The following is a 24988-nucleotide window of genomic DNA, read 5'->3' on the forward strand; positions in this document are numbered from 1 at the left end:
GATACGGACTTCAAACTTTCCACGATATATGTTGGCGAAAATACCGCGCGGGCACGATATCCAATTACAAGTTCTGGACTGCATTGCAGATCCCTTGTTATTCCACGAGGTTAAAAGCATGGGGAAGCTGTTCTAGATTGATTTTAACAATTAGGAAGTACTCGTTGTAATTTGAACGTAGAGGAGCTTGGGTGAAGTGCCATGAATCTTAGTTTACAATTCTAAGAGCGGTAGAGGGAGTACCAGCAAAATAGAAGCCATGGATTTCAGGAAGGCGGATTTTGGTAGCTCAGAGAGCTGAAGTAATCCCAGGGAGATGAGAACTGAAGGGAACAACTGCGGAGCGTTGGCGTTTTTCAGAGAACACTATTTAAGGGCCAAGCGCTTTCGCATGGTAGAAGAAGATAAGAAATGTGGCAAACCGACCACCTGGCTTCAACACGAGATCTTGCTATGACCACAATAAACGTATGGTCATAAAAATGAACTGTTCGTTAAAAGGATGCTATGGCACACACCGGAATGGGGCAATTAGAAGGGAAGGCACATGGCTCAACTAGCATGGTAAGGGAACAAGAAGACTCTTATTCTTGTTAACGCAAGAGGAGACAAGGAGGAGTAGCCACTGCTCAGTGAGGGGAAACGAACAGGAACTGGAACTGCAGAGTGCTTGCCTTTTTGTTCGGTCTCCTGCAGAAGTATGGAATGTATCATAGTGAATGCTTGGGATAGGGTTAGGATTTCGAAGATAAATAAAGGCAGTTAAAATACTTAGAGTTACGAGGCGGCAAGTCACCAGGCTGCGGATATGCATCAGATACTCACGAAGCGGGCAGGAGAAAGTGCTCCAAGACAAGGCAACTAGCAGGTCATCTGTGCCAGGATTAGAGGTAATTAAAATATCTTGCAACACTGGAAGTAGAAGGTTAGGGAATACGCGCATGGATTGATAAAAACAATTGTGTTCAACACCACCTGATAGTTCGCTTGTAGCGATAACGAGCTTTGGATAAGGAGCAGCGTGCTGTGGTTACTAGAGTTAGTAAGCATGTTATATGTTCGCATTGTATCCTTATTCGATAACCTACGGCAAATACAATTTAGGATGGGAGCTCCATAGGTGGGTGCATAAGTTGGTGGATACCTCTCAGAGAGTAGAGTAGTTGATTAAATGTCAATTCTGCTGGAAAGGTATGTATAAAGTTGAGCGTCCGATTCGTGTTGTTGTTTAGGGACCTTGTTCAATTCGTCGATCAACGACTTGATGTCTGGATAGAAGTCCTTTATTAGTTCCGCAGAGATACCAATGGGAGGGATTGCAACTGCTTTGGAGGACAGGGTCAAATCAAATGCTCTGGACAATTTGGAGAAAATGTCTGAGGTAACGGATGAAGTTCAAATAAGACCAATGCAGTGCTCGCACTTGCAAGGAACAATCAGTTTCCACATACGAAGGGAACGGACTGTCTAGGAGGGAGTACCGGCCAGAAAGAGATCTAGGAGTCTGTGGAATACAGCCTATTATGAGTCAACAGGTGATACGGTTGCAAAAACGCCAACGTGATTCTGGAATGCCGATTAACAGGTGTTTGATAAGAAGAAGGCGAATCATTCTTCCGCACTACTCTCGCTGTTAGGCCTTCCGAGTATTGTGTCCCGTCTGGGGCACCGCATTTCAAGAGAATCTTGGCGAATTGCGAGGGTCAGCGAAAGCAACAGAATATGATTAAGTCTGAGCGACTACCTATGAGAAGGCTAAAAATTGGGTTTATTCGTTTGGAAAGAGAGCTGTGAGGGGACATCTAAGCAGTTTTCAGGTATCTAAGGGTGTATAGGAGGAGGGAGAATTGTTCACTTAGCCTCTAATGATATAGAACAAGAGCAATGGCCTTAACTGCAGCAAGGGGCATTTAGGATGGACATTAGGAGGGAAAAAAAGTTGCCTAACTGTCGGGTGGTGGCACTGCTTAAATTGCCTAGGGGTTGTTAGATCTCCTTCTGGAGGTATTTAGAGTCGTTAGTAATGCTCTAGCGAGCTGTCTAGCATATTGGTCCCGCCATGAAGGCAAGTGACTGGACTCGATGACCTCTCAAGGTCCCTTCCAGTCCTAGAGTCTGTGAATCTATGAATCACAGTCCAGGATATCTACATCTTTTTGGACTTCCAAACTGTAAACCTCTGACTCAGCAAACTGGAGGGGTAGGGGTGTTGGTTGGCCTGTCTGTTCCCTTGCAAGTCTGATAGCAAATGTATGTGTCTCAAGAGATGGTATATGGAGCCTTTCATCTCTAGCTCTTCAGCTTGACTACTACCCAGTTTGGAACTGACACAAAGTTGTTAAATTGCTAATGTTGTAAGTGGGCAGGTATTTACATAAAATTCACTCTCACATTTGTCCCTAACTGCCATGATTGATAGAGATCTCAGCAAAGAGGATATTGAATGAATAGGCAGAGGAGATCCCTTACCACTAGAGATGATTACTTCAGGTCTGGATTGATGGAAGGTTTGTACAGACAGAAAGCACTGTGGTGAGAAGGTTTGTGTAGATGATTCTAGTGTGTATCTGTCCAGAGAATTTTGCCTTCAAGGCTGTCAGTCCAGCACCTTCCTGTCACTAAAATGGTAAAAGAAGATAATACATTTAAAAATCCAAACTAGAAAAACAGGAAAAATGTTTTGCATTTTACAAAGCCCCAAATAGGAGAAGGGAGTGTCATTTACAGTATGTTTGTACAGCATCTGCCACAATGGGGTCCTGTTTTGGTTGGCCTCTAGATGCTACTGCAATATAAATGTTGAATAAGAAATGCCTATTTTGTCTTTCTGGCAGGTTATGAATGTTAGTATAGTGTGTAAGTGTTCTCCTAGATTTCCACTGTGGCATTTTATGAAATTAATACAAATGATTTAAACTGTGAAGTGTCTTTAAAACATCAACCATCTCTAGCTTAAAGAATGAATTTAAAAATGTATTTTTCCAGTCACCCAGTTATTCTGACATCAGGTGTTTTAAAAAAAATATCTGGCTTTGGTGGGACTCTGAATAATATTTTTTTTTAAGTTGCACATCAGTGTGGCCTCTAAAATATTCATGGTTTTACAAAAAAATATTTTAAATGTGACATATTGAAAATATCCTGTTTACCTTAAATGCTGTTTGAAACAACTAGATATTAAAAAGCTTTTTCTCCAGCCACACATGTAAATATTGAAAATATTACCTATTTTTGAAATTGGAATAGACTGTTTTTCTTCCTGTAGATTCAAAGCAAATCATAAGATTTCCAATTGTGAGGAAAATTGCCCCTCCCCCCCTTTTTAGTAGAAACACAAAAAGCTTGTTTGCATAGAAGTTTTGAAAGTGTTTTATTTTTAATATTTTCTGATTTTTTTTTCTGTCATCAGCATACTACATTTAATATTCAGGCTCTGTTGGGCAATTTATGCTGTTCTTAATTTTTATTTTTTTAAAAATACATCCTAAATATATACTGAATGTTGCCTTTGAAAGCATAGAATGAAATGGCTATATAAACAGTACTCATAAACTATTTGGCATCAGAGCTGATATACAGCCAATGAAGTGCAGCCACCCCAGGAATGGAAGGCTGCTTCCATTCTGCTAGGACACCATGCAACAGCTTCCAGCTAATGTTACTCAATTTTTTTCCAGGTGATTTTGTGTAAACTTGTAGCAAATGTTGTTACTGACTTTGTATGTAGTATATAGGTCACTGGGTTATCACATGACATTGCATGACACAACTGTAAGTTTCAAAGTACACAATATTTTAAAGTCAGTCACTTTTCACAAAAAAAGGCAAATAAACCCCTTTGAAAATGAAATCAAGATTAATTGATCCAATGCTAGTACAAATCTAATGATGATGATCTACTGTGTTGTTCGGGTGTGGGAAAAATCTCCCAGCATATGTTCTATATTAATTTAGCACCAGATTCTGCCACTCTTAATCATGTAGAACATTGTGCCATTCCCAGAACAGGGTAATACTCAGTGTGAGTATGAGTAATAGATTCTGGCCCTCAGTGAGCAGTGTTTGTTTTGCATGAAACTTTAATCTAGAGAAACCATTTTCTGTACACACTGTGTCCAGCAGCCCATTTATTATAGAAGTTAAATTGGGCAAAGCATTCATTCGTTAAATTCCAGGTATCCTGCACTTTATTCATGAAGGGGGACCTGATTGTCTGCTGCCCTGCTCTTTGCAAAGTTACTTTCACTGGTATAACATTCAAAACTCTACTGTTCTGATTTGGTGGAATTTACAGTCACATTGTGCTTTGTAAATAACTGCACAATGGATTTGTCTAGACTAGAGTTTGTGGTTTTGTAGCAATTCAAGGTAATTGAGTGGTCAGTTGTGTCAAGTTAATTAGCACAATTATAAATGCTAGTGTAGACATGGTAATTTGTTTCAGAGATCCTTGTGTCCTGAAGCAAATATTTGTTTGCTATTAATTTATAGCATTTACTGTTGTTAGTTAACTTGAGTTAAAACAAGACAAACCAAAGATGAAGGACAACAGAAAATCAGGTTCATGATAAATAATATGCATTTTTTCATGTGTCGTTCTTTGGATCAGTAAATTTCATTTCATACAGTGAATATTTTGATTCTTTTCCCAATGTCTAATACTTGTATATAATTGCCAGCTTATTTGGAAATTTGTTCTTACTGCAATGAGAGTGAGGAGTGGTTGACCAAGTAAGGAGTCATGAGTGGAGCCTTTTGTTTGTAGCAGAACAATCATTAGAATGCAACTGAGAAAGATTAGGATCAGCTTTTCATTCAGAGAGAGGAAGAAAATAGTTCTGGGCAGGATATCAATATTATGAATATACTAAGTCAGTCTGCACTCCAGTAAACTGTAAGATAAAGCAAATCTGTTTGAGAGTAGATATGACACTTTTTTCAGTTAATGAAGATGACATTTAGAAGACTATTATATATGCTATCACACTGACAACTCATGACACTACCCCCTCAAATTGACATCATTTGCAGTATACCCAAAATGTAAATGAATAAGTCACAATAAGGTGCATCATTTATTTATATATTCATTTTGTGGGTAAGTGATAAAACCAAGTCATGGTGAAGAACTCTGTGAAAGAATACTGCTCTGATAAGTATTTTTTACTCCTTGTTTGCAGTTTAACAGTGAAAACTGAACCTCATCAACTGTAGTAGGTAGAATCATAGAAAAGGAGGGCTGGAAGGGACCTCAAGAGGTCATCAAGTTCAGTACCCTGCTTTGAAGCAGGACCAAGTAACCCTACCATCCCTGACAGGTGTTTGTCCAACATGTTCTTAAGAACCTCCAGTGATGGGGATTCCACAACCTCATTTGGAATCTTATTCCAGAGCTAAACTACCCTTATAGTTAGAAAGTTTTTCCTAATATCTAACCTAAATCTCCCTTGCTTCAGTTTAAGCCCATTACTTCTTGCCCTACCTTCAGTGAAAATGAAGAACAGTCGATCCCCGTCTTCTTTATAACAGCCTTTAACGTATTTGAAGACTGTTATTAGGTTCCCCCTTAGTCTTCGTTTCTCGAAGCTAAATCCGCCTCAGTCTTAGTTTCTCAAGACTAAACATTCAGTTGTTTTTTTAACCTTTCCTCATAGGTCATGTTTTCTAAACCTTTTGTCATTTTGGTTGCTCAACTCTGGACTCTCTCCAATTTGTCCACATATTTCTTAGTGTGACACCCAAAACTGGACAAGTACTCCAGCTGAGACCTCACCAGTTGTAAGCAGAGTGGGACCATTACCACCTGTGTCTTACATAGGACATTCCCGGTACTATGCCCCTAAATGATAGCAGCATTTTTTGGAACTGTCTCACATTGTTGACTCATATTCAATTTGTGATCCAGTTTCGTTTTTTATAGTACTACCACCTAGCCACTTTCCCCCCATTTTGAAGATGTTCATTTGATTTTTCTTTCCTAATTGTAGTACTTTTCACTTTATTGAATTTCATCTTGTTGATTTCAGATCAGTTCTCTAATTTGTCAAGATTGTTTTGCATTCTAATCCTGCCCTCCAAAATGATTGCAACCCCTCCTGGCTTGGTGTCATCTGCAGATTTTATAAGCATACTCTTCTCTCCATTATCCAAGTCATTAATGAAAATATTGAATAGTACTGGGCCCGGGACTGACCCCTGCAGGGTCCCACTAGATATACCCTCTCAGTTTGAGAGCAAACTGTTGATAACTACTCTTGGTGTATGATCTTTCCGCCAGTTGGGCTCCCACCTGATAGTAACCTCATCTAGATTGTATTATGAAATTGTCATGTGGGAGTCTTATCGAAAGCATTACTAAAATCAAGATACATCACGTGTACACCTTCCCCCCCATCCACTGGGACAGTAACCCTATCAAAGTAGGAAATTAGGTTACTTTGGCATGATTTCTTTTTTAACTAATCCATGATGGCTGTACCTTATAACTCTGTTATTCTCTAGGTGCTTACAAATTATTTAATAATTTATTCCAGTAGCTTTACAGGTATCAAAGTTAGGCTGACAGATCTGTAATTCTCTGGATCCCCTTTGTTCCCTTTTTTAAAGATAGGTACAGTACTATGTTTGCCCTTCTCCCAATACTCTGGAACTTCACCTGCCCTCCTTGAGTTCTCAAAGGTAATTGCTTATGGTTCTGAGATTGCTTCAGTTGCTAAATACATTAGCATGAATTTCATCAGGCCCTGCTGGCTTGAATACATCTAACTTATCTAAATACTCTTTAACCTGTTCTTTCCCTATTTCGGCTTGTGTTCTTTCCTCCTTGTTGTTAATATTGTGTTGAATATCTGGCCATCATTAGCCTTTTTAGTGACGACTGAAGCAAAATGGGCATTAAACACCTCAGTTAGATGTAATCATAAAAATACAGTGTGCATGCTCAGTTAGCGATAATGGACCATACCTCCAGGCTGACAGTGTTGATTATTTTATCCTATTTTACATCTAAAGGAAAAATGCCTCAGAAGTTGTTATGCTTTGAAGATTTCTCTCAAGCAGAGACACCTATTTTAAACATTTTGCAGGTCAAAGAGAAGACTCCATTTTGGTTTTTGATAATTTTGCCTATTTCCAAAATTTTTTTGTCCCCATCTTCTTAATCAATGGCTGTTTATGAAGTCTGAAGATAGACACAGTTTATGTTCATTTTAGAAATCTGGTGGGCTAGGACTTTATGGTTTTGGTCAATATTATAACATTAGTTCAGTAAAGAAAAATAATTCCTGACAGAGGCATATTCTCTGGTTGCTGATGCACAGTGTTTATAGTAGATGCAAACCAGCTTTCTCTCTAGCAGCTGATCCTGCTCCTGCCATGGGTATCATTCTTTTCTATACAGAAAAGGAGCAGGAGCAGAATCATCTGCTGAGGGAAGGTTGGTTTGCATTTTTATATATAAATAAAATAAAGCTGGGATTGAATCCCTATCCTACTCTTGAAGCAGCTTATATTTGTGATAATTAGCAGCTGGACCTGCTGCTTAACCATAAGATCATCTTAGCTTTGGGACAAATCCTGTGTTTTTATTTAATAGTATTGAATGGTTGTCGTCTTTGTCTCTTGCAAATTCTTACAGTTAGTGTCATATGAGAGACGCTATTTTTATTTTAAAATTCAGTTGAGTAAAAGATTATTTTTCATTGAGAAAAATAAAAGATCTGCTAGAAATAATTTTTCATTAAAGTTATTACAGAGTGTTTTTTAAATTGAGAATTTTCATTGTTTTTCATCATTCATCTTACATTCTGGTGCTTTATCATAGTTTCATATGAACAGTATAACCTTATTACATGTTATTTGAACTCAGTGATGTTATTAAACTGCTTGGAAAAACAACATAAAAACTTTCTGCTTATAATAACACCAATGAGCAGTCTCACTATCAAAATACCCTAAGGAAAACATGTGCTTTGCACTGTGCCCCATAAATACAACAAATCCAGGCTTTGGTGGACCAAAGGAATAGAGGGGTGAGTTCTGAAGCTAAAGCTTAGATTTAACCGTGGAAATTTTAATTCCTTAAATACAAGGAGGGGGGAAGTGGAAGTGCTATGTAGGCTAACAAGGAAGCCTGGTCTTACAACCACAAACAGTATAACAGCTGAAATATAGCAAAGGATATTCATTTATCAGATTATTCAATCAACAGAGCATTTCTTAGATTTAATTATGAATAGTAGAATTATGAATTATGAATAGTAGAATTAGCAGCGTGATTACATGGGGATGAAAGCATGGGCTCAGGTGATAGGTTGGCTTGCATAACCTGTTGTGGGATTCCACTGTTTCATAACTGCTAGGAATTAAGTTTCTGTAGTTGCTCAGTGTCACCAGATCATGGAGATTAAATGTCAGTTCTTGCTATATGATTTTATGTATTTAAATTTTTATATGATGTTGTATATGAGCCAAACAGCTTTCTTACCATTTGTATCCTTCTCTGCTTCTTCATCTGCAGTTCTCTAGAATCCTTCTTTTTTACGCTACCTGTTTCCTTTCCTGCGGCTTTTCTTCCTCATCTCTTTTCTCTATTGCCTTAAATTCCAACCCCTTCTTGTTTCCCCCCTTTGCTCACTCAAAACTGTCTGCATAGAATCTGCCATCAAGCCTGGGGTTCTGTTTCATTTGCTGACATCTATTGGTATATACCACTTTGCATTATTGATTCAAATAATTATATTTGGAGATTTTTAAATTTTAAAAATTTTCATTTTAAAAATAACTGTGAACACACTGTTATTCAATGAACGTGCGATAGAAATAACGTGCACCAGGAACTGCTTCCAATAGAAACAGGTTTTATATTGTTTGGCTGTCTTTGTTTTGTTTTTCCCAGCTGTTGACATTACATGAAAGTTCTGAGCATAGACATGTAATAACTGTGCTGTTTGTTGTAAAGCTTACCTTTGTGTAAATTATCTGATTTGTCATATGAGAGACTGGGGATACCCTAAGGTTCTAAATGTTCATGGATAATCCTCTTTAGTCAAACACAGACAAACTCAGAACAATTTATAAAACATACACATGGAGAGAAGACATGAAGTGATTGTGATTGGTTGGGGCCTTTCGGGTGTCACCTGCTGTGCTGGGATGCCACTGAGTCAGCCTATTCTGCCAGCCTGGGTCCCCTTCCAGCAAAGCACACATGCAGGGCCACACCCAGCTGCACAGAGAAACAGAGATCCGCTCTGGAAATATTCAGCCTTAAGGTGCCCACTCCTTTTATGGAGTATAAACCCAAGGGTTTTATGAAATTCACCCTCTCCCTCAATGTGGACATTGAGGGAGATAAGCACAACTTCTCTCCCCCCCTCCCGCCTCCCCCAGTTAGAAATTACATAAACTGGGTTATATTATAAACAAGAAATAAGTTTATTGACTATGAAAGGTGAATTTTAAGTGAATATAAGAGATAACAGAACAAAGCAGATTACTGACCAAATAAAGCAAAACATGCAAGCTAAACTCAATATACTTAAGAAACAGGTTACAAAATGTAAATTCTCACGCTAAGTGTTATTTTAGGCAAGTTGCAAAGTTTCTGTGGTTCAGAGTTGCAGTTATATTCCTTTTCAGACTGGACCGCCCCCCTCCCCCGCCTTCCCTTCAGGTAGCTTTAGCAGTCTTTCTTCTTGGGCAGACAGGCCATAGAGAGGAGGAGTTCCACTTGCCTTTCTCCCCACCCTTAAATAGGATTCACATAAGGCGGGAATCCTGTTTCTCAGACTTGCATTACCGCCCCCCTGCCCCTTGCAGTGGAAAGTTACAAGAAGTCGCAGGTAATGTTTAGTATCAGGTGACAAGACCACCTGACTCTGTAGTACCACAGCGTCCATGAGTCAATGGCAGTATGGAGTGTCCGCAGGAAGGCCAAGCCCTTTTCACAGTTAATTGTCCTCGCTGATGGGCCATCAGCCCTTTCTGGCTTTTCCATTGTTGTACCTGAAGTGTTAGCTGTGGGTGTCATCCAAAGTAGCATAGTTGAAATACAGATACATAGTCAATATTCCTAACTTCAGATATAGAAATGATACAAATTAGATAATGACATTCAGTAAATAACCTTTCCAATGATATCTTATAAGACCCATCATGCATAAAGTACATCTCAGTTATGTCATGTTCATATCATAAGCATATTTTCTTAAAGAATATGGAGTGAAACCATGATGCTATGAAGTAATTTGTATCTTCTCATTGTCCTTTTCCATAGCTGATCCAGGGGTGCTGGAACAATTAGTATAGTGGGGGTGCTGTGTGCCATTGAACCAAACTGTAAACCCTGGATATGATGGAAACCACTTCAAGCCAAGAGGTACAGCAGCACCACTAGTTCCAGCACCTATGAACTCATCCTTAGAATGGAGATTCCCATCTCCTCACATATCATCCCAAGTTGCTCAGGTTTGGCAAAAAGTGAGGTGGCCTCTGGCAATCAAGACCTCAGTCCCCTATCTTTCATGTAAATGTGCAACTTTCTGGTTCAGGAAGAGGCAGAGATCTTCTCCCATCCCACTTGCCTCTGCATTGTCTTGTGTAGGAAGGGACTGCCTCTGGGACTGCTCAGGAATTGGAGGGTGCTTCAAATCCTGCCAGTGTGTCTGCTCAGAGGAACTAATGGCTGCTTGCCTGGAGGGAGCTTCTCCCATCTTCCTGCCCCTGGATAGTTTGATCCAATTTAGAGAGCACATCTATCAGCCATTAAGGCTGATTTAAGTCAGGGAATCACAGTTCTCACTGGGATCAGGGAGTAGCTAGTCACCACAGTTCGGGACAAGAAGGAATTTTTCCATGCTTAGCCAGATTAAGATGTGAGGTAATGTTGTTTTGGTGTTGAAAAGTAGAGTTTGGTGTTGGAGTTTTAACTGTGCTGCAGGCATTGTCTTTAAACCCCAGTATCCAAGAAGGATGACTGAATCTGCCATATCAAATACCCAAAGTGGCAGGGAATTCACAGACCCGCTCCCACAATATGCACTGAAGTATTTATACTGTGGTTGTTTCCAAGCTAAAAGCACTCTATATATCACCCAAGATTCAACCCACGAGTCTGCACCTGTTTCTTATCTTGTTTTTCTGTATCATCCAGTACCTTCCTTATTTTTGCTGTGCATACCACATTCCAGGTGTCAGTGGGCCATGGAAGCACCTCCTGGGAGTACCCGGACATACTATTCATATATCTGATTTCAGCACGTATCCGACTGTGCCAAGAGTTGAATCAACTATTGCAAAATGTTAGGGGGGCATATACATTAGCTTGAGTGAATAGGAGTAAACTGCATTCAGGGAAAAACATAATACAATTCATAGTTGTACAACTTAGCGTGACTACTTAGCATTTATATCTGATATGTGTACAATATTAATATTATATGCCATACCCCTAACAAATATATACATTTGCTAACACTAGTCTTCTCCTAATATTACCTGTATTCAATTTTGTGTGTACAGGGCTACTTTTAACAGTCACTTTCTTATTTTTAAATTTGCCAAATAATTTTTCTTCTATATCTGTTAATAGAAGAAAATAATCATTAAAGGCAGGCCAACTGGCAGCTGTCATCATGGTAAAAGCCTGGCAAAGAGCGAAGTGGGAAGATTACAATAATATTGCATGCCTACTTTGTTTTGTTATGTGCAGTACTAGCCTTTTCTAGAGATCTAAAGGAAAAACTCCAAAGACGGAATTTGTGCAGAGTCCATGACACTTTTTTTGAAGGATAATTCCAGAACCCAGGAAACAACCTGAGTAACAGGTCTGTGTGCTGTTAAGTTTCTCACAAGCTGCAAAAGAGAATCCTCCCCCAAAGCTATGGAGTAGAAGCAGAGCTTCTTTGGCTCTGCTGCACTGGGAAGGAATAGCCACATAATGGCTGATAAGATAGGATGCCACATAAGGTCAGATTCACCAAACCAGCTCCACTCAGGCACACAACTTTTCCTGTCTGCATATTGGAGTGCTGTGTGAGTCCTGTGTAGCTGGTCTGGTCTGGCATATAGCAGGTACAGACACACTATGTTAGGGTGACCAGATGTCCCAGTTTTATAGGGACAGTCTGGATATTCAGGGCTTTGTCTTATATAGGCGCCTGTTACCCCTCAACTCCTGTCCCGATTTTTTACACTTGCTATCTGGTCACCCTACACTGTGTTGAGGTCCCAGCATCATGCTTCCTTCCTTCTGCAGCAGAACCACACCAGTTCCACTGGGTAATGGCCTCTGCACCAGAATATAGGAGTGAAGGGCACCTTTTATCTATTAAATTCTGATTAATTATTTTTCTCAGAAATGCATGCTTTTATATGACTTGGAATTAGTAATGGTTTTGGTAAAGTTAATAATCATGATTATTTTTTTTGATGATGTCAGGTCCCTGGGGATTTGAGTCAGACATCTGAAGACCAGAGTTTGTCAGATTTTGAAATGTAAGTTTTGTATCTTTATACTATCTGTGTGGGAGTGGGGAACAAATGATCAAATCTAATACATTGCTTTCCCCAGTTAATTTCTAATAAGTGAATCACCCGATAGGGTATTCTCTTATTGGAAATAATGCAGCTAACTTTCAGAATCTTAGTGCTATTTAGTTTTTTTTTTTTTAATCTTGGGACAGAAGGAATTCAGTTTTTTGCTGCGTCTGAACATCCTTTGGGAGCTTGTTTTGGTTTTCAGTTGGATCTTTTAGTCCGCTAATTGGTCAGCAGCAGTCATGACCAACTAAATCCCTGTCATATCACCTTTCAGTTGTCTTTTTGTAGCTGAATGGTCCCAGTCTTTTTAATCTTTTATCATATGGAAGCTGTTCCATACCCCAATCATTTTTGTTGCCCTTCTGTGTACCTTTTCTAATCCTAATACATCTTTTTTGAGATGGGATGACCGGAACTGTAGACAGTATTCAACATGGGGGCATACCATGGATTTATGTATTGACATTCAAATATTGTCTTATTATCTATCCTAATGGTTCCTAACTTACTGTTACTTTTAGGTATAATAAGTACACAATATTCAGGCAAAATGGTGATGTTTCAAGTGTTCAGAAAGTTTTGGTTCAGTTGCTCACTGTGGACATTTTGCAAGCGTTGGAGGTAGACACTTCTTTGTGGCTTTATTTTGTATGTAAAGATGATTCCCTATTTTAAACTTGTCTCTTCTTTTGCTCAGATCAAATCGTGCCCTTATTAATGTTTGGATTCCCTCAGTCTTTCTACGAGGAAAAGCTGCTAATGCATTCCATGTTTACCAGGTAAGTAATGTGACTTTAAGAAATCATATTTGCAAGGGGTTTCCCTAAGTGAAATAACTGTCAAACTTCTAAAATATTCTCAGTATCTGAAGGTGAATCACAAATGAAGGGACCAGTCTTTGAACACTTATGCACAAGGATGATACCTTTACTAGTGTGAGACACTCACTGGAACTATTTAGGTGAGCAGAGTTACTCGAGTGTGTATTTTCAGGTTAAGACCCTAGTAACTTAGTAAAATGGTGGTACAGTGACTGTAGGCAATCGAGACAACCATTCAGTGTTCAACCGCAGCTCTTTCTCACACATGTACACAAATATGCAAATTTAACTATTGGAAGGATTAGTAGCCAGAAAACCTGGGCTATTTCCTACCTTTACAAATTGTACCAGAGGGTCTTTACTTTTACCTTTACAGACACCAGTGTGGAATAGAAATGACTTCTGTATAGTGGCTTATTGCAGAAGCTTTTCTACTTAAGTGTCTATATTGGTTCTGAAATCAAACCCTCATGTGAGATGTCTGTCTACTTCTGTCATGCTCAGGCATGAAAATGTGTTAACAATAGAGTCAAGGTACTAGCCTCAGGCAGAGAAGTATTAGCAACTAAGCCATATTTGCATATGTTCAAATATTTGTTTAAATTCTGCAGTTAGGTTCTACCCACTCTGTTCTTTTTTTCCCTGTAGTTGAAAATCTCAGTAAACAAGTTTTAAATTAAAAGGGTCCCAGCTTTCTCTGAAGAGTAGAGAGAAAAAATAAGTTCACCTGAACTAAAACAAATTCCATACCATATGGAAATTTCTGAATTAAAATGAGATATGTTTGTCATCTATGTAAATTTAGTTCAAGTGGTGTTCACAGTTGCTGTGTCTTGTTGTGGATTCTTCTAATTTTAGTGGAACAGCACAGGTATTACTATTGGGGTGATGTTTTGCTTTGTTTAAACCTATTTGTAAAAGTGGAATTCTTTTCTCGTATTACTCCTTCCCCGCTCTTTTCTAGGTTCATGTGTCTTAAGATGTTTTCCACCATGAGGAATTTATGTATATACTCTTAGGAAAAGAGTTCCAGATGAGCTCAAGTCCATTGTCAAAAGTAACATAGATACTTAGGAGTCTGTCTCATTGAAAGTCAATGGGATTTTAGCATCTAAGTGCATGAGTCATTTCTGAAGATAAGGCGGAGGCCCCTAAGTCATTTAAGCACTTATGAAAACTTTATCCTGGGCTCTTGGTTTGTGATTTTTCCAGTATTGTATGCAAACATTTATTTTCTGTGAACAGTTTAACGTAGTTATCCTATAATATCTGCAGGTTTTATATACCTCTTTCTATCTAATACCTCTAAAACCCACAGTGTTACACTTCACCTTTTTACTGCTTGGTTTCAAGGAGAGTGCACGCTGACTTGTTACAGCTATTTAATGAAATGGATCTTTAGTAACTGAACCTTCAGGAAGTTTTTTAGGGGAGGCACATATAGAGCAGTGGGAAGAACTGTACAACAGCAGATGCTTTTCATAGTAATACTGTTAGGAGAGACTTTTTTTTGGCAGAGAAGACCCAGTGAAATATATTATATTTCATGTTCCTCTAGGAGGAGCAGTTAAATATTTGAGAATGTGAATATGTACATATTTTCTGCGTAGAGTGATTTAAGCTGGACAGTCAGCAATCAAAGAGCAGATTTTTTTACATGTACAGCTTTAGTGCCTGACAAGTACTATTCTGTAGTAGAGAACAAGAGCTTTAAGCTCTTCCATAGAATCTCTTTAAAAAAGAAAAAATCTAGACAGTTCATCTATCAAAAGGCAGAATGTGATCTACCTTAACAGATTCTTGGCATGTTTTTCTTTTCTGAAGCCACTTAGCAATTTTCTGTCTCTGGAAGCTAAAGACTAAATGAGACAGACTCAGAAAATATGTAATTATCGTGAGATGAGTTCTGCAGTATTCCTGACCGTATAAAAACCCTTGAATGTCCTCCCCAATGGTCTGATTTTTTTGAGTGGAGCATCATTGAGCAAGAGAACTAACATTGCAGTCCAGACTGGTGATAAGCAGGTACCCACTTAGTATGAAATAGCTTTTAAAGAGTTAAGCACATTTCCCACTCTTTTAGCTTTGGCATTATGATTACTGATGTCAAGAAATGTCATATAACAATTAGCATTTCTGTACAGCATTATTTTTGCATCTCTCTAATAGTGTTTATGATCTCTTCATGAAGACATTTCTTTAAACTTTATTCTCTTCTCTATCCCACTGTGTATAATTAATTTCAGCATTTGAACTAGCTACAGTTTTTCTTATTTTATAGTTATTCAAAAAAGCCCCAGAAGTCTTTGTATCTTCCCTCTTTATATCTGAGGCCTGCTTCTGACAGCATCAGGTTTGTTGCCTTTAGTGAATAGATTTCCACACAGCAGAGATGATCTTATCCATTGCCAGAAATCTTGTCATTCAGTAGTTAAGATCTTGGAGAAGAGAAAACAGCAGACTCAAGTAAATCATTTTTAGCAGATTACTGCAGCTGAATATATGCATATTTTCTATAGTGTGATTTAGTAGAAATATTATAATTAATAATAACTACAGTAACTGTTAAGACATTCTTTTCTCTTGTCTTTCTGAATGGCAGGTCCATAGCCTGTGTTTTTGATCTTACTAGCCTCCTTCTCATCTGGCTTAATAAGAAAGAAAGTTACTGTGACATAGCAGGGTGCAATCCAGACCAGTGGCAGTCTGTGTCCCCCCCCTGCCTGGTAACCTGAGGGGCCTAGCAATGCCTTACCCTTATAGTGCTCAACCTGGACTGCTCACAAGCAACTTTCCAGCAGGCAGGTTACTCCCAGGTGTGTGTGTGTGTAACTGCAGCCTGCAAGTCACACTCTGGCTCTCACCAGCCTTGGTTATACTGCAGGGTGACCCCAACACACTCCTAATCCCAGACTTCCCCCCAGAAATGTATGTCTTGTATTGTCCAGCCCTTTCCTGGACAGTTCAATATATTTAAGTCCATTATTCCTTCAAGGGAAAAATATACAGCAACTTGTCACCTTAAATGCAGTTACCCAGACACTCAATTTAAACACACAGGATTGGATAAAAGAATCAAACAAGTTTATTTACTACAATGAGAGAGATTTTAAATGAGAATAAGCATAGGCAGTACAGTCAGAAATCGTTAAAAGAAAATAAAGATAAACCACTTTCTAATGCTAAACTTGACAGGCTAAATTTAATTCAAGGTAAAGCTCTTACCCACATGCTCCCAATATTACTGACCAAACTCTCAGGTCAGGACCCTTCTCTCAGAGTCCAGTGGATGTTTCTTTTGTCTTCCCAGGTGCAAAAAGTGAGATGGACTGGGAGAGAAAGAGAGGGGTCCCTTGGGAATGTTTGCCCCTCTTTTTTTTATAGTTTCAATCCCTCTCGTGAAAAACATTTCCATCTGAGAACCAGTAAATAAAGTGTTTGTCTGGAAGGATGTTCCCCGCTGGATTTTTCACTTGTGCGAGCTTCTTCTTCTTTTTCCCTCCCTTCCTGCTTGATGACTCTGTTTATGGAAAATTAAGACAAGCATACACTCCTTTGTTCAAAACAGGTCTGTTTGACATGAGTCTGAGCATGTATTTTTTACCTTAGAATTATAGAATTACAGGGGTAATTAGAATCATAGGGTTAGAAGGGACCACAATGGGCATCTAGTCTAACTCCCTGCCAAGACACAGGGTTTGTTGTGACTAAACCATACAAGAGAGATGGCAATTCAGCCTCCTTTTGAAAATCTCCACTGAAGGAGCTTCCGCAATCTCCCTTCTGCAGTCTGTTCCACTGTCCTACTGTTCTTACAGTTAGGAAGTTTTTATACATTATACAGGGAGAAGTTTGTAACTTTACACACAATACTGATGCACACATTTTGCCATGATATTACTGATGAGCAAGTTCTGAGTTTTCAAATGATACTTCACAAGGCAAACTTCGTACAAAGATTTACGATAGTGTGTTGGATGTGAATACAGGAATGCATTCTGTCACAGTTACCCAATGGATGAAAAGTTCATTCTCATTTTTCTTTCTTTTTATGCACTATCCTTTAATTACTTTAAACATAAAAGTATGGCTATGGCATGGTACATGTCATTATAGAGGTAGGTAGATATTTGTTGAGGTATTTATTTAAAATGAGGCGGTTGGAACTTGTGAACAAAAAGCAGATTAACCTGAACTGTGCGTTTCTTTGCTATTTTTACTTTATTTCTTTGTTTTCTGTTATAAAAACCCAGCAAAATCAGTTATTGTTCTGGTTGCACACTGCTTGGGGAAGGGAGGAAATTATAGCTGTAAGCAGCCTCTGCCTTTGGAAGGATAAGATGCTGTGATAGATAAAGGAACAAGAGGAAACATATTTTTATGTACCATCCAAAGTTCCCAAGTCCAATAGCAATGCCATTACAACATAGTAGGAAAATTATAATTACAAAAAATGCTGCCAGGTCTGGTGTTCAGAGTTGCCAGAACTGAATAGACAGAACATCTGTGATAAGAAATAAATAGCACAGGAGTATTTTTTTAGAGCAGGAGTGGGCAAACTGCGGGCTGGATCCAGCCCCTCAGGGCTTTGGATCCAGCCCACGGCACCGCCTGCAGCACATCTCTGTGATCCCCAGGCGGGGGTGCAGATGGCTCCATGGGTTGCCCTTGCTTCCAGGCACCTTCCCCATGCAACTTCCATTGGCTGGGAACAGGGAACTGCAGCCAATGGGAGCTTCAGGGGAGGTACCTGGAGGCGCTGCAAGGGCAGTGCACACAGAGACCTCCACTCCCTCTCCCCCAGGGGCCGCAGCACTTCTGCGAACCGGGGACAGGGCAGGGGCCGGGGACAGGGTAGGCATGCAGGGAAGGCACCAGGAGTAAGAGGCACCAGGCCGGAGCCCGAATCCCTCCTGTAGCCCACTCCCCAACTCCCTGCCTTGAGCCCTCTGCCTGCACCTCGCACGCCAACTCCCTGCCCTGAGCCCCCTCGTATACCCCACACCCCTCCTGCACCCCAACCCTGTTCCCTGAGCTCCCTGCTGCATCCTGCACCCCTGTGCACCCCAACCCCCTGCCCTGAGCCCCCTGCCGCACCCTGCACTCCTCCTGCACACCAAACCCCTACCCTGAGCCCCCTCCCACAGTCCACACCCCTCCTGCACCCCTGCCCTGAGCCTCCTCCTGCACTCCACGCCCCACTTCTTCCCCAGTCCCTTGCCCTGAGCCTCTTCCTGCACACCGCGCCCCCTCCCGCACACCGCACTCCCTCCCACACCCCAACCCCGTGCCCTGACCCTGAATACAATTTCCCCACCCAGATGTGGCCCTCAGCCCAAAAAGTTTGCCCACCCCTATTTTAGAGGAATCTGGGGGAGACTGAGTATTTGAGAAAAACAATTTAAAAAATAGCTTTTTTACTAAATGTGTAAGCTGCTTTTTTAAATTGCCTATGTTATGCACTGGAAAGGATAAGATTCTTCATTACTACTTTGGAGTCTGAATCATTGCAATCTCCCTGGTTAGATGGAAAGAGAGATTTCCTAGAATATATTTTTAATAATTAACAGATACAGTTTTTTTTCCTCAACACTGGGGAGCTATTTATTGGGTGCACAGTGCTACATTTAGTAAAGCTCTACTGTGGCTTGGACAATTTTGACTTAATAGTGATCCTGTTCACCTCTGGTCCCTAAGGAGACATCATGCCCTGCTGCTGCTGTTCACTTGTAAAGTAGCTAATGCCAGCTGTGGAATTACTTAGCTGTTTGGCTCATTCATTTGGCTTTCGAGTTAGAGCCAGCAAGCTAGTATTGAATTCTGTTGGTTTCTTTGTCTTTCTCTCTCTCTCTCCTCTCCTGGATTCATGCAGTAGTAAAGATTCTGCACGTCAGCTCCTGCTCCTTTTCACCTGTGCAATTTGTGATGCTGTGTGATTGAATATGACTATTTTAGGGCTGTCAATCGCAGTTAGCTCAATTGATTAACTCAAAACAAATTAACTCTATTAAAAAATTAATCACAATTGCAGTTTTAATCGCACTATTCAACATTAATAGAATGCCAATTCTATTATAGTTTAATAGTGCGATTAAATCTTTGATTAATCGTGATTTTTTTATCTTGCTATTAATCAAGATTAATTTTTAATCGATTAACAACCCTAATATTTTTTACATCTGATGTTTACTGCCACATAATTTCACACAACTGTGAAAATTTAAAATAAATAAAAATCGGAAAAACCTTAAAAATGAACATCAATATTATCTGACAAAATTATAAAAAAATAAAAATGGAATTCTGCCAGCCTATTTATAATTGCCTTGTAAGTATGGGCTAGTGGCTGTGCCTGTAACCTAAGTGACATTGTTAATTTGTAGCAATAATATATTACTTATATATAGGCCCAGGTCTTGACTGCAATCAGATCTGCAGGGACAGAATCTTATATCTATGCAGAGATCCACCGAAGTCAGTGGGGCTCTGTGCAAGCAAACCGGTATACATGCAGATCCAAATGTAGGAAAGGGACATATCTTCTAAATAAGGGTATCACTATTTACATGTTTTAGGCAGATTACTGTGTAATTGCACTTGAGCCATTAAAAAGTGATTATAATCTAATCTGATTTATAGTCTAATTCTATGTGTTACTTTCAATGTAGTGTATGTAGTGTATAACTATAGTAATCCCCATGTGTCTCAATGGTCAGATGTTAATCTGTAATTAATAATATTTATGCTGAGAAACTAAAGTCACATGAATTGCATAAAACCATTATTAGTAATTCATTTTAATGTACATTTGAACACAACAGGAAGATTTAAATATACACAAGACAGTAATACCCCTGTTTTTTCTTTAAGTGTATTCAGAGGTTATCTATATTATGATCAAAGTGTGGCAGCATTTTTTGTAGTAAGAAAAACTGAGCAGTTAACTATACAAGTTTAATATTGAACTCACTGAAACAGACCATTTTTACTTATATGTTAAATCTGTTTTTTATAAAAGAGTTTGACGTGATTGCAGATTTATTCCTTTGGTTCTTTGTATGGGATTAAATATGCTAGTAGCCTTGAGGTTCACATTAAACATAGTGAGCTTTCAAATTGCAATAACCTCTCTTCTACAATGCTTTTATAACTTCTGATCATTTTAATAAGTAGAAAGCTTGTGATTTTAATAAGATTTATGATAAAAAATCGTGATACTTTAGAGAGCTACTTTATTGGCTGAATATTGTTGTATGCAATTTTTATCTCAATATAGGGCATTTTCAGGTCAGGGTCAAATGCTTTATGGCGATGTCATATAAATTTTGGGCCTTGTTACAGGAATTTTATTTCATAAATACCAATTCTGCCAGTGCCGTTTTCTTTAGTGTAGAAATACATTTTAGAAATCATTTTGAAAAACAAAGTCTTCTAATTCTGTTCAAAAACTATTTTAAAATGATCCGGGAAAATGCTATATTGACCATTTCATTAAAAAAAATTATTTTATTTTATATACCCAGTTCATATTTTTACCATATTCTCTTACTATTATCCCAATTTATGAGATGTGATTGGCTGTGGTATTGTCATTCAAACATCTTTCTGAGAGACATGACATTTCATAAAATGGAAAGACGAGAAATATGTAAGCAAAAGTGGAAGTGACTAGTGATATAGATATTGGTATTAAAGAGAGAGTGAGAGAAGGAGGTGTCACTTCATGATCCCAAAAAACATATTTGAAAATCAGTTTAAGGGCAAAGGATTACACCGTGCTCCCTTTTCCTTATTTCTTTCAGTCCCAGTTAGTATGAAATAAAATTGTCTCAGGGAGAAGCTATAGCCTTGATGACAGTCAAATTCTTTTTCATACGGCTTGCCAAGAGAAAGAGATTAGGTTTTGTTAGTCAACTGGAATACAACATTGGGAAGTCCTTAAATTAGTGTACAGCAGTGGTTTTCAACCTGTGGCCAATGGACCCCTGGGCCAGCGGATTTCCATTTGAAATTTTTTAGGGGTCCACAAATGAAAAAAGAAAACCACTGGGATACAGAAGTAATGGTTAAGATGTAATCCAAAAGAGTTATTGAATGTTTTAGAAAGACTCTTTAGAATCAGGAATGAACAGTGTATTTTAGCTTATCTGTATGACAGGTGTCCCCAGCATCGACATCTTATAATAGATATTGCAACTGTTAGGGAAATAATAGATTTGGAGTTGGCTACTGATGTGCCTTGTTAATGAGCTTTTGCAGCTAAAACTTATCCTTGGTGTTGACCTTTCCCCTTCCCTTCCCTCCCCCTCCCAGTAGATAATTACACCATATACAGTGTGTTCATATCTTTCTGTGCTCAGCTGTGTGTGTGTGTGTATATTACATATTTTGAGGTTGGTATGGTAGTTACTTATTTTGAATGGAAAAGTAACCATTGTAGCAAAATCTTATGTAACTTAACAAGCCACTTTTCTATAGCTCTAAATGTTGAATAAGGTATTTATGGCATATAATTCATAACTTCCTTTTGGAGTTTATACTTGAATTTCTAGAGAAGGGGGTCACAGTCCATCTTTTTTTCTTGTTTCAAATGTTAAAAGTTTTTTTCTCTTTCTTAATTGGCCTTTCAGAGTCGGTAAGACAACTCCCACCTTTTCATGCTCTCTGTACATGTTTATATATCTCCTCAATATATGTTCCATTCTATGCATCCGAAGAAGTGGGCTCTAGCCCACAAAAGCTTATACTCAAATAAATTTATTAGTCTCTAAGGTGCCACAAGTACTCCTGTTCTTTTTGCGGATACAGACTAACACGGCTGCAACTCTGAAACCTGTCATTGGAAAGATAGGGTGAGTGGAGTAATATCTCATATTGGACTAAGTTCCTTTGGTGAAAGAGATAAGCTTTCGAGCTACACAGAGCTCTTCAGTTCTGGAAAAGGTGCTCAGTGTCACAGCTGAATACAAGATGGAACAGACTGTTTAGCATAAGGAGTTAACATGTTGTAAGCATAGGCGGCAGGTTTGTATAATTTTTGGTGGTGCCCAAAATGGTGATGCCTCCCCCCCACTCCCACCCTGTAAGGCGATATATATATTTTATTAAATAGTGTAAACATGGACTGGAAGCCGTAAACATTTAAGTTTCTCTTTATTGCACAATATCACTATCAGAAAAATCCATTGTTGATTATTAGTGGTCCTACAAATCAAGAATTTGTTGCTGGATAAAATGAATCTACAAGCGTCGGCGCCACAAGATTACAAGCGTCAATTAAAAGTGGAAAGTCAGAAAGCAGCACTTGCCTGCTCAAATACACAGTTATATTTGTGGGAATGTTCTTAATGTTTTCTCTGAATACTGTGTGTGGTGCCTCAGCTTCCCCTGCAAGGTGCCAACTGAAGGTGTTGGGGACAAAGAGATCAGGTGGCCTCCTTGTCTGAAGAGACACAAAGGCCAGAGGAGGGAGTGTCATTTGGAGCTGGCTGGAGAAATGGGAGGCCCAGAACTTGGGTCTGGGCTCCCCACCCCCAAGATGGACCTGACTGAGGGTCCTGTTTTCTGTACCTACAAGCTCTGTTCTAGACTGTGATCCTGTCGTCTAATAAAACCTTCTGTTTTACCGGCTGGCTGAGAGTCACGTCTGACTGCAGAGTTGGGGTGCAGGGACCTCTGGCTGCCCCAGGACCCCCCCTGGGCGGACTCACTGCGGAAAGCGCACGGTGTGGAAGGGCATGCTGAATGCTCTGAGGTCAGACCCAGGAAGGTGTAAGCTTCTTGCCCTGGATGGACAGTATGCTCAGAGAGAGGAGGCTCCCCAGAGTCCTGACTGGCTTTGAAGGAGTGGTTCCAGAGCATCCCAGCATCCCCTTCCACACCATGCGCTTCCCGGAAGTCCGCACAGGCACTAACACTCCCTCCTCTGGCCTTTGTCTCTTTTCCAGGCATTAGGAGGCCACATGAACTCTTTGTTCCAACACCTTCAGTTGGCACCTTGCAGGAGAGCGGCCCAGGCACCAGTTTGCCTGGAGACAGGGTTTCGGCCATTCTCTGTGCAGACAGCATCACACTGGCCTCTAGGGCTCTACAACAATCACACCCCTTATCCCACCATCTAGATTGTTAAGAAATGCATAGGGAAACTGAGGCACCCACACAGTATTCAGAGAAAACATTAAGAACATTCCCACTTCGTAACACCTGTATACAACTAGTTATATACTTTAAAGGGTGTAAAATAATCAAGTATTGTGCTAAACACAATGATACTAGTTAGTAGGGGAAGCAAAAGTGGATGGGAACCTGGGAGGCAGTGACCATGAGATGGTCGAGTTCAGGATCCTGACACAAGGAAGAAAGGAGAGCAGCAGAATATGGACCCTGGACTTCAGAAAAGCAGACTTTGACTCCCTCAGGGAACTGATGGGCAGGATCCCCTGGGAGAATAACATGAGGGGAAAGGAGTAGGAGAGCTGGCTGTATTTTAAAGAATCCTTATTGAGGTTGCAGGAAAAAAAACATCCCGATGTGTAAAAAATAGTAAATATGGCAGGCGACCAGCTTGGCTTAACAGTGAAATCCTTGCTGATCTTAAACACAAAAAAGAAGCTTACAAGAAGTGGAAGATTGGACAAATGACCAGGGAGGATATAAAAATATTGCTCAGGCATGCAGGAGTGAAATCAGGAAGGCCAAATCACACTTGGAGTTGCAGCTAGCAAGAGATGTTAAGAGTAACAAGAAGGTTTCTTCAGGTATGTTAGCAACAAGAAGAAAGTCAAGGAAAGTGTGGGCCCCTTACTGAATGAGGGAGGCAACCTAGTGACAGAGGATGTGGAAAAAGCTAATGTACTCAATGATTTTTTTTGCCTCTGTCTTCACAAACAAGGTCAGCTCCCAGACTGCTGCACTGGGCAGCACAGTATGGGGAGGAGGTGACCAGCCCTCTGTGGAGAAAGAAGTGTTCAGGACTATTTAGAAAACTGGACGAGCACAAGTCCATGGGGCCGGATGCGCTGCATCCGGGTGCTAAAGGAGTTGGCGGATGTGATTGCAGAGCCATTGGCCATTATCTTTGAAAACTCATGGCGATCGGGGAGGTCCCAGATGACTGGAAAAGGCTAATGTAGTGCCCATCTTTAAAAAAGGGAAGGAGGAGGATCCGGGGAACTACAGGCCAGTCAGCCTCACCTCAGTCCCTGGAAAAATCATGGAGCAGGTCCTCAAGGAATCAATTCTGAAGCACTTAGAGGAGAGGAAAGTGATCAGGAACAGTCAGCATGGATTCACCAAGGGCAAGTCATGCCTGACTAACCTAATTGCCTTCTATGAGGAGATAACTGGGTCTGTGGATGAGGGGAAAGCAGTGGATGTGTTATTCCTTGACTTTTAGCAAAGCTTTTGATACGGTCTCCCACAGTATTCTTGCCGGCAAGTTAAAGAAGTATGGGCTGGATGAATGGACTATAAGGTGGATAGAAAGCTGGCTAGATCGTCAGGCTCAACGGGTAGTGATCAAAGCTCCATGTCTAGTTGGCAGCCGGTTTCAAGCGGAGTGCCCCAAGGGTCGGTCCTGGGGCTGGTTTTGTTCAATATCTTCATTAATGATCTGGAGGATGGCGTGG

General features: G+C 39.9%; 1 protein-coding gene across 5 annotated transcripts in view; it reads left to right on the plus strand.

Annotated features, from left to right (window-relative positions):
* SNX29 (sorting nexin 29) overlaps nt 1-24988 on the plus strand; it is a 459625-nt gene that overhangs the window by 220991 nt on the left and 213646 nt on the right. For 4 of the 5 annotated variants that reach the window (XM_032773958.2, XM_032773950.2, XM_032773968.2 and 1 more), the window contains 2 exons: nt 12440-12495; nt 13238-13319. In XM_032773958.2, the coding sequence (XP_032629849.1) occupies nt 12440-12495; nt 13238-13319 (138 nt within the window). Of the gene's footprint in view, nt 1-12439; nt 12496-13237; nt 13320-14325; nt 14356-24988 lie in introns of those variants that run through there. The other variant, XM_032773976.2, reaches the window with a different exon arrangement.

Source organism: Chelonoidis abingdonii, chromosome 9, assembly GCF_003597395.2.
Source record: "Chelonoidis abingdonii isolate Lonesome George chromosome 9, CheloAbing_2.0, whole genome shotgun sequence".
In the NCBI taxonomy this organism is placed as follows: Eukaryota; Metazoa; Chordata; order Testudines; family Testudinidae; genus Chelonoidis; species Chelonoidis abingdonii.